This window comes from Ruditapes philippinarum, unplaced genomic scaffold, assembly GCF_026571515.1.
Source record: "Ruditapes philippinarum isolate M1 unplaced genomic scaffold, ASM2657151v2 ctg4503_1_1_1_1, whole genome shotgun sequence".
Classification (NCBI taxonomy): Eukaryota; Metazoa; Mollusca; class Bivalvia; order Venerida; family Veneridae; genus Ruditapes; species Ruditapes philippinarum.
Genome location: NW_026862914.1, coordinates 79,914 through 97,306, shown reverse-complemented (window position 1 = coordinate 97,306; position 17,393 = coordinate 79,914). Strand labels below are relative to the sequence as shown.

Here is a 17,393-nt window from a genome sequence, read left to right as displayed (position 1 = left end):
TATGGGAACTTTCAATACCAAGAGGAGATGTGCATATTGTTGTCTTGTTCCGGTCAGACACTTTAATTCAGGGTTATGGTCCTTGATTAGTTATGCAGAATGCATATATAGCGATAATTGTTTCCATGTTATTTCTCTGCAACTACTGGCTGGAATTCAACGAAACTTTATGGGAACTATCAATACCAAGAGGAGATGTGCATTTTGTTGCCTTGTTCCGGTCAGACACTTTAATTCAGGGTTATAGTCCTTAATTAGTTATGCAGAATGCATATATAGCAATAATTGTTTCCATGCTATTTATCTGAAACTACTGGCTGAAATTCAACGAAACTTTCCTTGATGATCTTGTTTATCATATTTTATTGGAACTTTCAATACCAAGAGGAGATGTGCATATCGTCGCCTTGTTCCGGTCAGACACTTTAACTCACAGTTATGGTCATTGATTACTTATGCAGAGGGTCCGTTTATAGGTAAGCATTCTTTTACGTTGGGGCAATACGCGGCACTTCAGAATATAACCACCGAATGAAATATAAAGTAAATTTTAAAAAATCACCACGTTTTGTATTTTTAGATTTTGAATTCTGTTAATCTAAAGTCGATGCTAGGGTTGGAAGTTTGCACTTTCGAGTAGCGTCGATGAACATGCTTTATCAAACCGAGTCTGCAAAAATATCAGTCGTGTCGTTTTGAGCCTTCTAAAGGGGTTCTGTTTTTCTATATGTTTTTGTGTTTGATTGCCGATTTATTAGTACCCTACCGGTTTAACCGGAAAGGATTTTTAATTTACCCTCCGTTCGTGTGTCCGTCTGTCCGCAAACTTTGATCCCATTATAACGCTAACAGTACTAAAATTGTTAATACTATATACATGTATAAATGGATAACTGGCAGTCTAGAGATTATGCATGCCTTTTTCTTTTCTTCTTTCTAATCATCATCCACATCTTATGACAAGGTTTACAACATTAACAAACACAAAATTATCTTAATGACCTCTTTTGAACTTTTTCATTTTTTTGTTCATAACTTCTTTATTTCTTATTGTATCTACTTTAATCTTCATATATATGTTTCTTATTATCATTCAAATCATATCTGAAAGGCTTAATACTCTCGCTTGACTATTTCCAGAATTATTTCCCCCCTTAATCTAAGCTTTTTTCTCTAGAAATTAGTATTTTTTGCCCAAATGTCTTCATACTTTTAAGGATTTACTTCAAACTCCAATATCATAATAATCAGGGCTGGGGATCAAAACTGCGCCGTATCCTACAAAATGTAAACAAACACCGCCATCTTGGACGAACAATGTATGTTTTTGTTTAGAACTCTTTTTGTTGTAAATGACTGACATAGTTTTGGATCATTTACTAAACTTTCATTAAAAGAAGATGTTTATTTTTCAAGATAATAATGATTTTTGTGTCGCCTCTACGGAGTAGTGGCGACATATAAGAATCACTTCTCCGTCGTCTGTCTGTCCGTCTGTGTGTCTGTCCGCACTCACAGGAGAGTAATTATGTGGCTAGAGGGACAATAGGTAACTGTTCTTTCTCTTTGATGTCATTCATTCCGTAATGCTTTTATGTGGCTATTTTCTTTTGTGTGGCTAAAAAGAACAATAGAGAGAACAATAGAGTAGCCACATAATTACTGTCCTATGAGAACGTCCGTCCGTATGTCCGTCCGTCACAAAACTTGTCCAGACTACTCTTCATAAACTACGGGTGCAATTTCATCCAAGTTTTACAGGAATTATCAGTACCAAGTCTAGTTGTGCATATTGTCAGCATTTCCGGTTCAATGATTTTTGAGTTATGGCCCTTTAATAATTTTATTTTTAAAGTTTGTCCGGACTAGTTCTCTTATACCACTAATGCAATTTCAATGAAACTTTACAGGATTGATCTGTAGCTCAAGTCCTTGTGCACGGGTTGAATGATTTTTGGCCGAGTTATGGCCCTTCGATAAACAGGTTGTTTTTTTTTCTGTGTGTTGCCAGATACAAAAAAGCTTCTCCGGACTACTCCTCATAAACTACTGGTGCAATTTCAAGACTTTGACCTTGAAAACATGTTGGTGTTTGGGAAACCAATATGGAATGTAAAGTAAAAAGCGCACAAATTTTGTTAATTTAAAATACATTGTTTATAATCAATGCGTTCCAAAGTTGTAAAAAACAAAGAAACAAAATGTGAAAGTCAACAATTATTGTCTTTGAAAGATATTCCGGTTAAAAACTAAGTGTTTTGGAACCTATTTAATTTCAGCCATCGATTCAATCTTCTGGTTTGATGCTGGTCCTCTTTTACTGCAAAAGTAAAGAAATTATCAGTGAAAGATTTTTGTTTTTGTTTCTAAAGTAACATTTCAATATAAAAACTAGGCAGGTATACATTAACGGAGAAGAAAACATGCATTAACGGTTGGATTCTTGTGACTATGATAATGCCCCTTTGCTAAACGTTTTAATATATTTGACTCACGGTGCAATGTAAAAACAGCCTTTTTCAATGACGGTGGCCACGATACTATTTCTGTCAAATGACATCGCACTACCACATGGAAAGCATGGCACAAGCAATGGTGTCTTAATACGAAATACAGATAATGTAACGTGGAAGTTCCGACTTAGACGTAAAGTTTAATGCAAGAATAGCGCTTATGCGCTATTTCGTGCATTTGCAGAAGCGCTAGGACATTTAATGTCTCGCCCTTCTCGTCCGGGCTTAAAATTTGTCCTTGTGCTTCTACAGATGTAAATTCACGAACAAAATCTGCATGCCTCCTATAATGATACACACTTTGCACAAAGTATTTAATATTCTAGAAAGGTAGTAATAAGGACAAAAGAGAATCATTCAACCAAATTACATGATTAAAGTGTTCTTCTTTTCATGACAACCACCTAATCATTTAAAACATACGTGCTCTAAAAAGTAAACTAAACGTGTACCTTAAGTAACACATTACAGCTATAACTGAAAGGACAATGAAGGCAAATGATCCTAAAACTGCCCCTATTATCCACACTGTTCCACTTCCTTCAGTTTTAGTTGGAGATGGGCAATCTGTAATGATTTCGTACAACATAAGTTACACAAGTTACAATATACAAGACATTGTACATTTGAGAGACCATCTCTCGTTGAAGCATAAAAAGGCTTTTGCAAATAAGTACGGACCAATGGCATGCCACAACTCGTGCCCGTAATAGTTAACTTTGAAGCCAAATGTCGTAATCATAATTTACGTCTGTCAAATATCCACAGAAGAAAAGCTGAAAAAATCAATTGTGCGTTGAACTGTCACAATTAAGCGGAAATGATCACCCAAACGTACAGTAACCTGTGAAAATAATGGAGGGGTACGAGTGGCCTTAACAATGGCTGTTCAAACAAAATGCCTGCCTTTCAAGCCATCACTGCAAACAAGAGCCGCATGCATCAGTTTACCATTGCTTGCCGTCCCTGCCTAAATTGTAGTTTTTCCCAATATACTGCATATTTGCTGTGCTTCTAAAGGGGACGAACCGAATAAATGTTACAAAAAGTAATGACTACTTTTTGATGAAACTTCTTAGGACATCAAAATTAAGATAGAAGCAAACAAGTAAGTATATGTATAAAACGTACACAAATCTGCATAATCAGATATCAGCAAATTTGAATACAGGTGACCTTATGCATGCTTTTAAGGAAATTTGTGCCGTGGACATCACTGAGTGTAAGTGGTAATTGCTTTTTTGAAATTAAAATCTGCTATTATTTTCATACTCAAACATTTCTTCAATTTTGAAACATTTAACATCAGTAGCCGCGCAATATTTATCTGTTTATCAGGTAAAAGCGGTACTTTTTACCTGGCCCATTCTCCCAATGTGAATAACCAAAGCTGCTTGTCTTGCAAATCTGACAGCCTACTGTATCGTCGGGATGAAAGCATTCACCACCTTTCATGCAGAATCCAGTCTGAAAAAAAAAACACAAAAAACGATATAACCTGCTGTTTAACTTTAAATAATACACGCATTCAAATATAAAATAGCAAAACTTTATTCGAGATTCAGTAATTCATCTTTTCATTTTGGTTTGGTTTGACGTTGCAACAACACATTGCATGTCATATTGCGACATTCCAGCTTTACCTGTGGTGGAAAATTTCAGGTGACCTTCTTTACAATATTTTACGCACCTGAGTAGAACCATTGACGTTCTGTATGCTAGGTGGATGGCTTCCTCAAACGAATGAATAATAAGTACATATCGGGTTTCGAACTCACGACAAAGAGTGAAAGTGGTTTGAAGAAAACGACCTTAGCCACTCGGCCACGGACGTCGCTTATGTTAACGTAATCCTGTGTGTAATCCTGGATGATCACCAACATTTTAAATTTATATATCTCACAAAAATGTAGCAAAGATATTCCAAGGATCATTTAACAAGTAGAACAACATAAATATATTTCTTTATATAGTAGAACAGTTTGTGATCGTCAAAAGTTTAAAGTACAGATAATTGTAAATTATGTCAGTTCTGGCGTTTGTTGTAAACGCTACGTTGATAAATTACGTGTGTTTTGGTAGGATATTGCAAGATTTAAAACCTATTTTAACGCACTTAATTTGCTTTTAACATTCTAAGTAGCAGTGGTAAAGTTAATCGATAGATCGTAAAGAATTGAGTAACATTCAGCATCTATTTTTATTGCTAACATGCAAATCTGACTATACAAAGCTCCGGTGGAGAGTGTTTCATTATTTGCTGAAGATGTATAAGAAGTATGCTCTGAATTCAAAACAAATTCTGTATAATACGTACTTTAGTAGTGCAGATTATTTTTCCTTTTACTTTAGAACAATCGACGCATTGTGAATCAAATATAACAATACTGTCTTCGTCGCTGTATCCATTGCCGTCATTGCTTACAGATACACGGAACCCTCGAGATACAAAATCATCTGCAAGGTCAGCATTCTTGGAGCGTTTTACTCGTCCATTACTCAGAGGACAATATACCTCAAAGAGTGATTCAAAATACCCAGACGTTTCGACTGTTTCTGCCACTTCCAAGTTGTTGTCTCTGTCAATCTATATTTAATACGATTTATACCTTTACCATTTTATCATAACATTTTTACAATTCTTCTCATGAGAAATGTAATTATAAACCTCATGATACTTTCATTTTAAATTATGAAAGAGGTAGATAAGTTGTATATATTTATATATTTCAAAGGTTGAATATTACAATGACGATAAGGGGCGTCCGTGGTCGAGCGGTTAAGGTCGTTGACTTCAAACCACTTGCCCCTCACCGCTGTGGGTTCGAATCCCGACAGGGACTTTGGATTCTTTCATGTGAGGAAGCTACCCAGCTAGCTTACGGAAGGTCGGTGCTTCTACTCAGGTGCCCGTTCGTGCACTGAAATAATGCACGGACGGACATCTAAGGTCTTCTTCCACAAGTAAAAGCTGCTGGAACCTCGCCATATGACCTATACTGTGTCCGTGTGACATAAAACCCAATCAAACAAACAATGATGATAATGAAAATTGTTAAGGATAAATTAGAAACAGACCTGTATAAAATGACTATTCCATTTCTATTATAAATTGTACATTATAGATTTCTGAAGGAAATTTGTAAATATTTATGTAGGTCTTGGTTGTTCCTATTTATTTATTTATCCAATGAAAAATGACGTTACAAACGTGCAGTATTATAATAATTGATATATATATATATAGCAAATATTGAACAATAGCCGGTCTCGTCGGCTTATAAGTCACCTTTTAAAATCAAAGACACAATACAGCTAATATGATCAAATGCTACGGCATACTGTCAGTTGAACATGTTAAGCATATGATGAAAAAATATATATATTTATATTAATAATTACAAAAACAAATGTGAAATTAATGGATATAACTAATATTTATCGATAGTATAATCGAAGATTCCTCTGAAATGCATTACAAAACAAGCTGTCAAATATCTGGGTGTAGCCTAAATGAATTATCTGTATTCAGTCGTTCGCACTATAAGTATTCGTTAAAACATAAAGAAATTAAAGAAATTAGAAAAATTACCGTGAATGGTATAAGTCTACATTTGAGCGACTTGGTCTCAGCAAAATTGCGGCCAATCACAGAGGTTTCAGCACATTTTCTCTCATTCAAATCACACTTGCCTTTATCCGGGATTCCAAGCATAACTGGTGGTTTTGTACCGTTTATCGAGCAATCAAAACTAGTAAATGGTATATCGCAGAAGCAGGTTCCTGCAGCAAAAACAGAAAGAAAACTTATTATTTGCTATTTCTTTCTTTGCTTATTTCGTAATGTTAATCTCCTAAAAAACATTTTATTAGTTTTTTCCTAAATATTGTAGTAATACATAAAAGAAAATACTAGTATAATATACCATTAACGAACCTTTTTTCTAGCTACATAAATCTTAATGCCGACTTAATTGTAATTTAAGATTAACATAAATTCATAGCTACTGATAAATCCCGAAGCATATACTTTTGATTTCACGACGTATAAAACTCGTATAAGTATTTAGTACCGTTCGTGCATTTTCCGTGCCCAGAACATTCATTCGGGCAGGAACTAGCTTTTATATCGCTAAGTAGTTCTAGTGTTATAGAAAGAAATCCGGAATTGCTAGATGTATTCGGTTGTGTATGTATTGGTACAACTGGGGTAGTGTTAAAGCTACTGTCTGGCTGCGTTGTATTTGTGACATTATCCAACGATGGTAAGAGATCGGCCAATTCCTTTTCAGGTATTGGTTGCATTACATCAACATGATTAATACATTGTGCCTTTATAGCTTCTAGATGCATAAGTGTCCAATTCATAGTATTTGTCAACTACAAAAATAATATATGAAAATGTACATAATTATTCTGAAAATATTTCCACAAGAATAAGCTATAAACAAAGGGAAATACATAGTGATATTTAAGCTTTTTGTTTTTTGTAGTAATACATAGAGGATACTCGCATTCAAGCTTTTTCTAAAATACAGGATTTATTTTCATCGAGTGGTATAAAAATAATAATTTCATGAGCGGCCGCAGCCACGAGTTAATTGTAATAATTTTCATACCACAAGATGAAAATTAATCTTGTATTTAAAAACAGAGTAACTTGAATTTTCTGTTTATTATCTACATTTTTGTTTCACGCAACAACTTGAAAGACTTATTTTTTTGTATATTGACTGAATTTAAAAGAAAGTAGTCCGCCAGACACCAGTGAAAATACGGACAATATGTTTAATAGTAGTGAAAAATAAATTGTAAACAGTGAAATCACGAAAAAAAAATGAAAATACGCATTTTATTTCATCAATATGTCTCAATATTTCATTTACAAGTATTTAATAAAATGATATGTTTTGAACATTCTTCTTTTCATAATTTATCTCATTAAAACGGGATTTAACTCGTATAACATTAAATGTATGAACAGTTTGAAAAAAAGTTTGTTATCCACTAGAACATTGTTCTAAAATAATATAATATCTTTATCAAAATTTCAAAACCTGGAATACTTCAGGGTTTTTTTTTCTTGAATTCTTCTTAGACACCAGCATTATGATTAATTAAGTGTCTGCAATTGTCTTTTAATATTTTGAGCTAGAATCATGATTTACACGATTCATTTTGCGAGTATTAAATTATTGCAAAGATAATAACATTCACATACATATGCTAAACATTTCTGTACCTTTTTGTTTGTTTTTCAATTTATTGCAAAACATTGGTTATCTATATTTTTGCCCATTTTACGATAAATATGTTCTTATCCCCGTAAACAAATAATGGGCTGCTCATCTGGTTGATTTCCTATAATGAGGGAACTTTTTGAAACTTAATAATATGGAACCAGACTTAAAAGCAGAGAAAATGATGACGCGAAGTCAAAACACTACAATCACATTTTCCACTTTTCTGACAAATCATTTCACATTTATCACAACTTTCTTCAGGAAACATTTGACTTTTCCCTTTCTATTTAACTCCTTTATTTCTTCGAAGCCATTATATGCTTGCGTTAAACCTCGCTTGTTCATATTCATATACTTCTATTTATTGTCCCCTCAAGTATATCGTTTATATATAGATGACGGATGCAATTTTAGAATTTACACGGTTATTGAAGACACTTAAATCCGAAAGTTTCCTAGAAGTCTTCATTCTTTTTGAAAATTTGTGCTTCATTAATTTACAAAGATACATGTATGAAACTCATAAGGTTCAAATAGCTTGAACATATAAATAATTATACATGAATGATTTATGAACACTTAACATGAGAGTACCAGAAGGGTTCAGAAATTTTAGATTTGTGTCTTTCGGTATTTTCATGCAAGTTTCCAGAATCGTGATAATTGTTGGTGGTCTCGGGGGGGTTTTTTTTGCCAAACTTTTAAATTGTCAGTTATATCACAGTTTATTCTATTAAAATAAATGAAAATTTAAAATCCTTGTTAACTTTTTTTAATGTTAAATTGGATGTATCACGATTCAGAAATTTGAGAAGAAGCTTTTTAACCAAAACTCTTTAGAAATGTAGACGTAAATACGTTTCATAAATATCCTTTATATTTTTTTACCTATTTTAGAACGGCCAATGAGATACTATGAGTTCAGTTTGTAATTATAAAAAACAGGTAGAAATCCTATATTCAATTCTTCTCTGTGTTTTACAGGAAGTCAAACTGTTTTCAGACAGACTTTGTCCGAAATACAAAATTCTATGACCGAAACGAGCGCTGCGGTAGATAAATGAACCAAAATATTATAAAGTAAACCCAATTGATAAAAAATAATGCTCACTGTTCCTGACAAATTATACTTAAATCTTCATTTTAATATTTCATGGATTTTTCGTGATCATTCGTGTGAATGGCGATCTGACTAGAGTAATGAAGAAGAATTTTGAGCTTTGTTGATATGTTTTTGTACAATAACGCGTAATTTGTATCATCGGTTTTATGTTTGTTATACCTGAGGCATTTTCCGTCATATAACACTGAAATCAGCAGATAAAGTACGACTGAGGCAATTTTTCAGACGCAATGCAAACTCATGAATGATGCATCAAAACGACGCCGGTTACCCCATACAAATGAATGATATTTGATATGCTTCTTTTCTACGGTTTTAGGACAGTAGTAGTTTTGCAAATGTCGAAATTGTAAGGTACACCAAATTTCAAAACAAGAAAGTTTAAAATGCGTAACTGTACTTTTTTTTACATCGACAAAACACGAAAGTTGCCTTTAAGAGGTAGTCAGGTCGTATTTCTAATGAATTATCTCTGAAAATGAATATATATATACCTTTTTACGATACGATTTTTCCATGGTAACGTATGTTGCATTTCTGCGTAGGGCAAACACGAAATAACGACAGCTACAATTTATTACACTTTCAGGCTTTAATAGACGTTATTTCCAGGTATGTCACCAGAAAACAAAAAATAATGAGATGACTTAAAGCGGTAAGTGCTTAAAACGTGAATTGATATTTATAACAGATATAAGAAAATATGTGGGACTACAAATCAATGGTTACAAAGCGCATATAAAAGTTCTGTGTTATCATTAGACGACCTTTCAATTGATACAGCAAGGTGTTAAAGAACCTGTATTACACAATTCTTTTATGTGGATTAGCAAGGCGGTAAGTGTCAAACAGATTACACGTAATTTTTTTACGTTTTACTTTTAACCTATGAGCTTCTACCACAGCGATGCTCTTTTTTGTCCTACGCAGAATGGTCTATACTTATGGAAAGCCATGGCTGTCTGATATTGTTCTTTTTCAATTTATTTAACCATTTGGATAATATATAAGTTCACTTCGACTATACATGATTTGAAAACACCTTCTTATTTAGCCGGAATCCATTATATCAATCCACAGTTACAATATATGAAACCATACTGTCAGTGTATGAAACCAAGGTAGCTATTATGTAAGTTGATTTTATCAATATATGATACCAATTCTTCAATATATTGTACCAAAGTAGCCATGTATTGAACCAGATATCCTTATACGAAACCGAATTATCAATATATTAAGTCATTTTTACAATATATGAAACCATTTTATCAATGTATGGAGCCGAAGTTTCAATATATAAGTTGATTTTCACATTATATGATACCAGATCTTCAATATGGTACCACAGTAGCAATGTATGGAACCTTATATGAAACCGAATTATCAATATATTAATTCATTTTTACAATATATGAAACCATTTAATCAATGTATGGAACCAGAGTAGCAATATATCAGTTGATTATCACATTGTATGATAGCAATTTTTCACTATATGGAACCAAAGTAGCCATGTATGAAGAACCAGATGTCCTTATATAAAACCGAATTATCAATATATTTAATTGTTTTTACAATATATGAAACCATTTGATCAATGTATATGTTGATTTTTACATTTTATCACACACCCGTGCCGATTTTGCGACTCCGTAAATATGGTATGGCACGGCCGTGCATATATTTTGACGTGACGTCATTAGCGTTATGCTAACATAGTGTAAAGACGCGCTAAATGTTAGCGTTATAATATAGGAGCGTCAATGAAAAATGACTCTTATTTCACTTTAAACGGTCTGTATTTTGGGTATGTGATAAATAGAATACTAAATTCGTGTAAGTTCATTACTGAATTTATTGTACTCGTTGAATAAATTAATATTATGCTCGCCAGAGGCTCGCATAATATAATTTTATTCAACTCGTGCAATAAATTCAGTATTGAACTTACACTTATTCAATATCCTCTATATATGACACCAATTCCGAAAATATATTAACATATGTTGCTAGTATATGAATCCACTTTTCCAATATATGGAACCAAATGAGCAATGCGTTGAACCAAAATGTCATTATATTGACGGGACTTTTTTTAAAGGCTGTATTCTATCCTTGCACCGGTAGTACAGTTTCGCGCCAATATTCCTTGTAGAACCGTGCTTTACTTATGACATACTGCACATTTTCTAAAAAAGGAAATATTTTAATTTAACGTACGTCCCATTCACTTATGTTGGCCTTAAAATGGGCTGTGCAGGCAAAACTAATTGTTATATATGTATGTAAAGTTTTAAAGTCATAATTTAAGCTACTGAGTCTAACCGATCATTAACAAAAACATATTTAAAAAATAAGTTCATCTCGAATTTACCTTTGATAAAAAATGAGCATGGCCAGAGGACACATAAAAGATTAATCTACTCACAAAAGTCAAATAATTATTGATTTCATGAAAAAGTGTATGCATTGTAAAAAGAACCCAGTGACCTTGGCCTTTGACTTGTTGAATTGAAAATAGGCTATTTCGGTTCCATATAATGAAAATTGCTATCATAGAATGTAACATCAACTTATACACTGCTACTTTGGTTCCATACATTAATTAAATGGTTTCATATATTGTAAAAATGAAATAATATATTGATAACTCGGTTTCACATAATGGCATCTGGTTCCATATATGGCTACTTTGGTACCATATATTGAATAACTGGTATCATATAATGTGATAATCAAGTCATATATTGCTACTTTGGATCCATACATTGATAAATTGGTGTCATAAATTGTAAAAATGAATTAATATATTGAAAATTCGGTTTCATATCAGGATATCTGATTCCATACATGGCTACTTTGGTACCATATATTGAAGAACTTGAATCATATATTGACAAATCAACTTGTATATTGCTACCTCGGTTTCATACACTGACGGTATGGTTTCATATATTGTAATTGTGGATTAATATAATGGATTCCGGTTAAATAAGAAGGTGTTTTAAATTCATATATAGTCAAAGTGAAGTTATATATAATCCAAATGGTTACATAAATTGAAAAAGAACAATTTTAGACAGCCATGGCTTTCCATATATACTCCTGGAAATATTTGTAATCTTGGTTAAAGTATAATGTCATAGCAGCCTTGTGAGCTCATTATTTTTCTTAATTTGATTTACTATAAAATAGTTTGGTCATTTACTTACCAGATTTGGCGTTACTTTTGCACTTTTCTGCGTTATTTTAATAATTCTGTGTTATTTTATGGTAATTATCCACACCGAAGCTTTGGACTGCAATGCATTTAATTTACTAATTGGTCGAAAATGTATTTTACGTACCATGCAACCGATGATGTGCTTCTTTTTCTGAGGATTGGAACATAACAGAGACAAAATAATCACTTACCACTGCATCGGCAATGCAAATCTCTATAAGATTGTTTAAATCTAGGCCAGGTATTTTCTTGCATGTTCTAAATGTAGAAGTATTCATCATTTTAAGGCAATCCACTCTGGCCGTTTCATTGTTGTAAACAGAACGCCTCCCCCTCTTGAAATGCGATATTGAAACCTAAACACAGGTTAATATTAAGTAGCAAGTTGCCAACAATTATCCGTCTTTTTCAAATATTAATGCATATAAATTAACAAAAAACATCCATACCATACTCAAATTGTGCAAAGAAAAAACACGTTTGTTCAATAATTTGAACATTATTTTTAATAACTATCGTATCATGTTGTTTTTTTTTAAATTATTTTCTGTCACTATCTTAACAGTGTAGACTTGAATTGATTAAAAACAAACAGAAAACATACTTCAGGGTAAGTTTCCTCATTCTTATAGCCTTTCGTTGGAAAATAGCTGGTAGCGGTATTTTCATATTGATCCGATAAAACCTTGTCAGTAGAACGTTTACGCCTCTTTTCTAGGTACAAATCACAGTTATTCTTCACAGTATCGAGTTTTCTGTCTTCCGGACATAAGATCTTTTTAGATTGATCACATATAGCTGCAGCGTTTAGTGGATCACGGAGACTTCTTGACAAATCCCTTTCACAGCTACATAAGAACCTACTTTCTTTCCAATGTTCCAACTTTTGATAATTTTGTTTATCAAATAAATTCTCGAAAGCCGTTTCGTTCACACTAAAATATTTTTTTAAAGAAAAGAAGTTTTTACTTAGTTCTGAAAAATTTATCTTGTCCTTCAGCATAACTTATTTTAAAACTAAACGTTACGGACAATGTTAAATAATGTGCTAGGGGAATGAGAGATAGCGCGTATTTTCATTTTCTTATCTAAATAGAAAAAGTCTGTTATTTTCCATATGGTTATTTTGGTGTGGGGAGGGGTGTTCAACTATCCTTGACTCATTACGTCTTTTCAGATAATAATAGGCGAGATTAAAATATATTGTTTTTCATAAATAATGTAAAAAAATACAACACAGCAAGAAAGTATATAAATACAATTGATGCAGTACTTAGGCTACTTTATCGGTATGTTGTATCATTGTGTTATCACTCAACGATAGCATGCTGAGCATACTACTATATTCAATTTCATATGTAATAACAAATCCCTACCAGCGTATTGCGGATGTATTAGTTTTATTTTTTAAATTTAATCTTGCCTATTATAATCTGAAAAGACGTAATGAGTCAAGAATATATATATAACAACAGAACCCTAACCCTGGGACCATTTTTGAAAAGAATCCTTATTCATCATAACTATACATTTTCCTTAATACCGAGCAACAAAGGTGAATATTTTTAAAGAAAGAATAATTAATGATCTGCACATTTTTAAGATGATTTGAACAATTTCTTAACCGTCATATTGAAGTACATGTGTATGTAAATAAATAAACTATGAAACATTACAAAATAACAATATCATAGCATACATCCAACTCTCAGAACTATCCTTTGCTTTTGAATTTATTCGCACTGCATTATCATTTGCTTTGTTGTCATCGAATGATCCACAGAGACCCTCTGTCTTTCCAAAATCTACCAAAGACGGTTTTATGTGTACATTTATAAAATGTCCATCGTTTTCAAGTTCGACAATACCACCGGAAGGCAGAAATATCTAGAAAAAAATGTAAAAATGATGCAAGATACACTTGGATTAATTCTGACTATCTAGTTTTTTCTATCTGACATTGTGGAATACAGTGGAAAACAGCAGAAGATAAGCTGTATCAAATAATCATTATAAGTTTATTTTGCAGTTTTCATTCAACACTTTGTTGCAACATCCCATCGTCACATATTGCAAACCTCACAAGAGCTATATTTAATTTTTAAAATTACCTTATGTTTGTTCTGCAGTTTTTTCACACTTTGTGACAAAATTCCATCTTCACATATTGCAAACCTTGGCGGAGAAATATTATCGTCTTCGCAGTTGTCAGAGATGAATACATCTTTTCCTGCGCGAACTGCCACGGCACAATTACACCACGGATGCCAGTTTCCATTGTCCCATTTTGTACACCGTTTGGTTTTAGTTTGTACCTAAAATTACAGTGGACTACTTTATATGAGCATATATCATGAATAAAAATACAACAATTTGAAGTGTATGTTAAAAAATACATATAGTATTTATGTAGCTATTCAAAGACTTAAAGTAATCAGACAAATTGAAGCTGTTTTGACTTCTTTATTTCCAAGTATCTTTTAAATGATTCATCCGCTTAATATTTACATCACAAGAAAATTCTTATGAAATACATGAAATCGTATGAAAACGTGAATTCTTTACTAGGAAGTTTGAAGAAAATGCACAAAAATAACAGGATATTTTGGTGGTTGATTTGCTCCAAGTCGTACTTTCGCTCCGCGAGGCGCAATGCGAAAACACGATAATACGACAGTTACCACTTTGTCGTACTTTAACTTTTCACTTTGCGAGGCAAAAACACGAAAATACAACAATGTCGAATCCACGTGTGGCGCATGCTAAAAAGTTCTTCATTTCGTTGTTTTCGTGTTTTCACCAGGCGCTAGATGGAGTGAAAATACGACATGACACAAATCAACCAATATATGATACTTGTTTAATTTATATATTGGTTGTATTAGATCAGTTTTTATAAATGTGATTCCTTTCTTACCTCAACAGCTAGCTCTTTATGCTTGTACATTATAAAAGTACCCGCTCGTTGATTATCATAACGCCTGAAATAAAATATTTGAGCCTCGTCACGACAAAACCAACATAGTTGGTTTGCGACCAGCATGGATCCAGACCAGCCTGCGCATTCGCGCAGTCTGATCAGGATCCATGATGTTCGCTTTCAGTTTCTCCACTTGTAATAGAGTTGGTAAGCGAACAGCACAGGCTGGTCTGGATCCATGATGGTCGCAAACCCACTATGTTGGTTTTGTCGTGACGCGGCTCATTTATTTTTAAATATCCATATAAATAAAGGAATCTGTTGCCATACGTTGACTCAATTATTGTTTCAATTTTGAAAAAAAAAAGGAATAGTTCTAAAATATCGAAGTGATAGAAAATATGTTTGTGTATTTATTTTACGTATGAATGGCACATTGCTAAAAGATTAAAAGTTTTAGAATTAAAACAGAACAATATTTGGTTCTGAAACGTTTTGTTCTGGTTGCTCATAATATTCATGTGTGTAAAATAACAGGAAGACAAGAGGAAAGTCCGACAAAGCTTGCGCTTTGTCCAGTTGTCGCTATCGCAAACAAGACGCACAAATGCGTTCCAAATCAGCCACCATAGTTTACTTCTATAACTGTGTTTAAATAAGATATTATTGACAGTTTAGAAGTTATGCTACGGAAAAGCATTATTTAAATCTTTATATTTTGTAAAAGGGAGATAATTAAAAATAAAATAATATAAAGGAAGAGAATTTAAATGTTGTCTTTGCTTTTTACACTGCACTTTCTTTCTCACGTCTTAACAACTGTGTGAAATTTAAATAAGATATCATTGATAGAAGTTATATTCCGGAAAATCATAATTTAACATTTTTAAGTATCATGAAGGGAGATTATGAGTAAAAAATTTACTTCAAGGAAATAACTTAAATATAAAGTAAGGAAGAGTTATGGTTCTTGGACTTCGCACTTTATCCCAAAGATCTGTATCGCTTTTTGAAATTTAAGACAAACTCTTTCAATATTTTTGTTTCAAGTTATACTGTTTGTACGGAATGAACACGGATATCCCTCTTATAATGTCTTTTGCATTTGTGCAGACCAGGCAGCAACAATATGCACTCCAGTTGGGGAATAAAAATATCCCAAAAGTTCAACTAACCTTCCATCAAATGTTAACATGTGGGGGTCACTTCTCGAGTAGCATTCCTTTCCCTGTAGTTTTGTTTGATTCAAATCCAGTTCAACCTGTAAATGTTTAATCGAAAATGATATGTACGTCATTCAATAAGCTACCATAGTAATCGAAGTATTGGTGTCTGACAAGAAAGGAAAGAGTTGTGTCAATGCATTTGGAATACTTCAACTAGAAGAAAAGACATCTCTGCAAAAGAAATTAAATTCCAATCTATTCTGATTGTTTTTCAACTAGTTTTTGTTCAAAATACCGGTTGATAAAGTGTTCGCGGTATCAGAATTTTGAGGATGCGCCGCAGAAAGGTAGAAAGGTAGTCTAGTACTGGTGTAACTCTCCAGGAACGATGGTTAGGAAACTACCCGCCTATATGACTGAAATACTGTTGGGAAAAGGCGTAAAATGATACATACAAACAAACAAACATCACAACACCACTGCCATAGCTATTTAAACATAACATTATTTCACAACGTCACTACCATAGCTGTAAAAATATCACATTACCTCGCAACACCACTGATATAGCATGATTTCACAACACCGCTACCATAGCTTTAATAATATAGCATTTTCACAACACCACTGCTATAGCTATTAAAGTATAATATTATTTCACAACACCACTACAATAACTATTATAATATAACATTATTTCACAACACCGCTACCATAGCTATTATAATATAACATTATTTCACAACACCATTCACTACCATAGCTATTATAATTTAACATTATTTCACAACACCACTACCATAATTATTATGATATAACATTATTTTATAACACCACTACCATAGCTATTATATTATAACATTTTTTCACAACACCACTACCATAGCTATTATGATATGACATTTTTTTATAGCATCACTACCATAGCTATTATAATAAAACATTATTTCACAACACCACTACCATAGCTATTATGGTATAACATTATTTCACAACACCACAACCATAGCTTTTATAACACCACTACCATAGCTACAATGATATAACATTATTTCACAACACCACTACCATAGCTTTTATGATATATAATTATTTCGCAACACCACTACCATGATAGCTATTGTAAAATAACAATAACAATATTTTACAACACCACTACCATAGTTATTATGATATAACATTATTTCACAACACCACTACCA

At 32.8% G+C, this 17,393-nt stretch overlaps 1 protein-coding gene across 1 annotated transcript in view; it reads right to left on the bottom strand.

The window, feature by feature from the left end:
- Positions 1 to 2,182: 2,182 nt before the first annotated feature.
- LOC132720603 (von Willebrand factor D and EGF domain-containing protein-like) overlaps positions 2,183 to 17,393 on the bottom strand; it is a 37,084-nt gene continuing 21,873 nt past the window's right edge. The window contains exons 8-19 of the mRNA XM_060704761.1: positions 16,201 to 16,286; positions 15,023 to 15,086; positions 14,217 to 14,420; positions 13,805 to 13,992; positions 12,710 to 13,040; positions 12,297 to 12,461; positions 6,587 to 6,893; positions 6,106 to 6,296; positions 4,831 to 5,100; positions 3,872 to 3,980; positions 2,966 to 3,080; positions 2,183 to 2,320 (exon numbers count right to left, since the gene is read on the bottom strand). Coding sequence (XP_060560744.1) covers positions 2,266 to 2,320; positions 2,966 to 3,080; positions 3,872 to 3,980; positions 4,831 to 5,100; positions 6,106 to 6,296; positions 6,587 to 6,893; positions 12,297 to 12,461; positions 12,710 to 13,040; positions 13,805 to 13,992; positions 14,217 to 14,420; positions 15,023 to 15,086; positions 16,201 to 16,286 — 2,085 coding nt within the window. The 3' untranslated portion in view covers positions 2,183 to 2,265. The remainder of the gene's footprint in view (positions 2,321 to 2,965; positions 3,081 to 3,871; positions 3,981 to 4,830; positions 5,101 to 6,105; positions 6,297 to 6,586; positions 6,894 to 12,296; positions 12,462 to 12,709; positions 13,041 to 13,804; positions 13,993 to 14,216; positions 14,421 to 15,022; positions 15,087 to 16,200; positions 16,287 to 17,393) is intronic.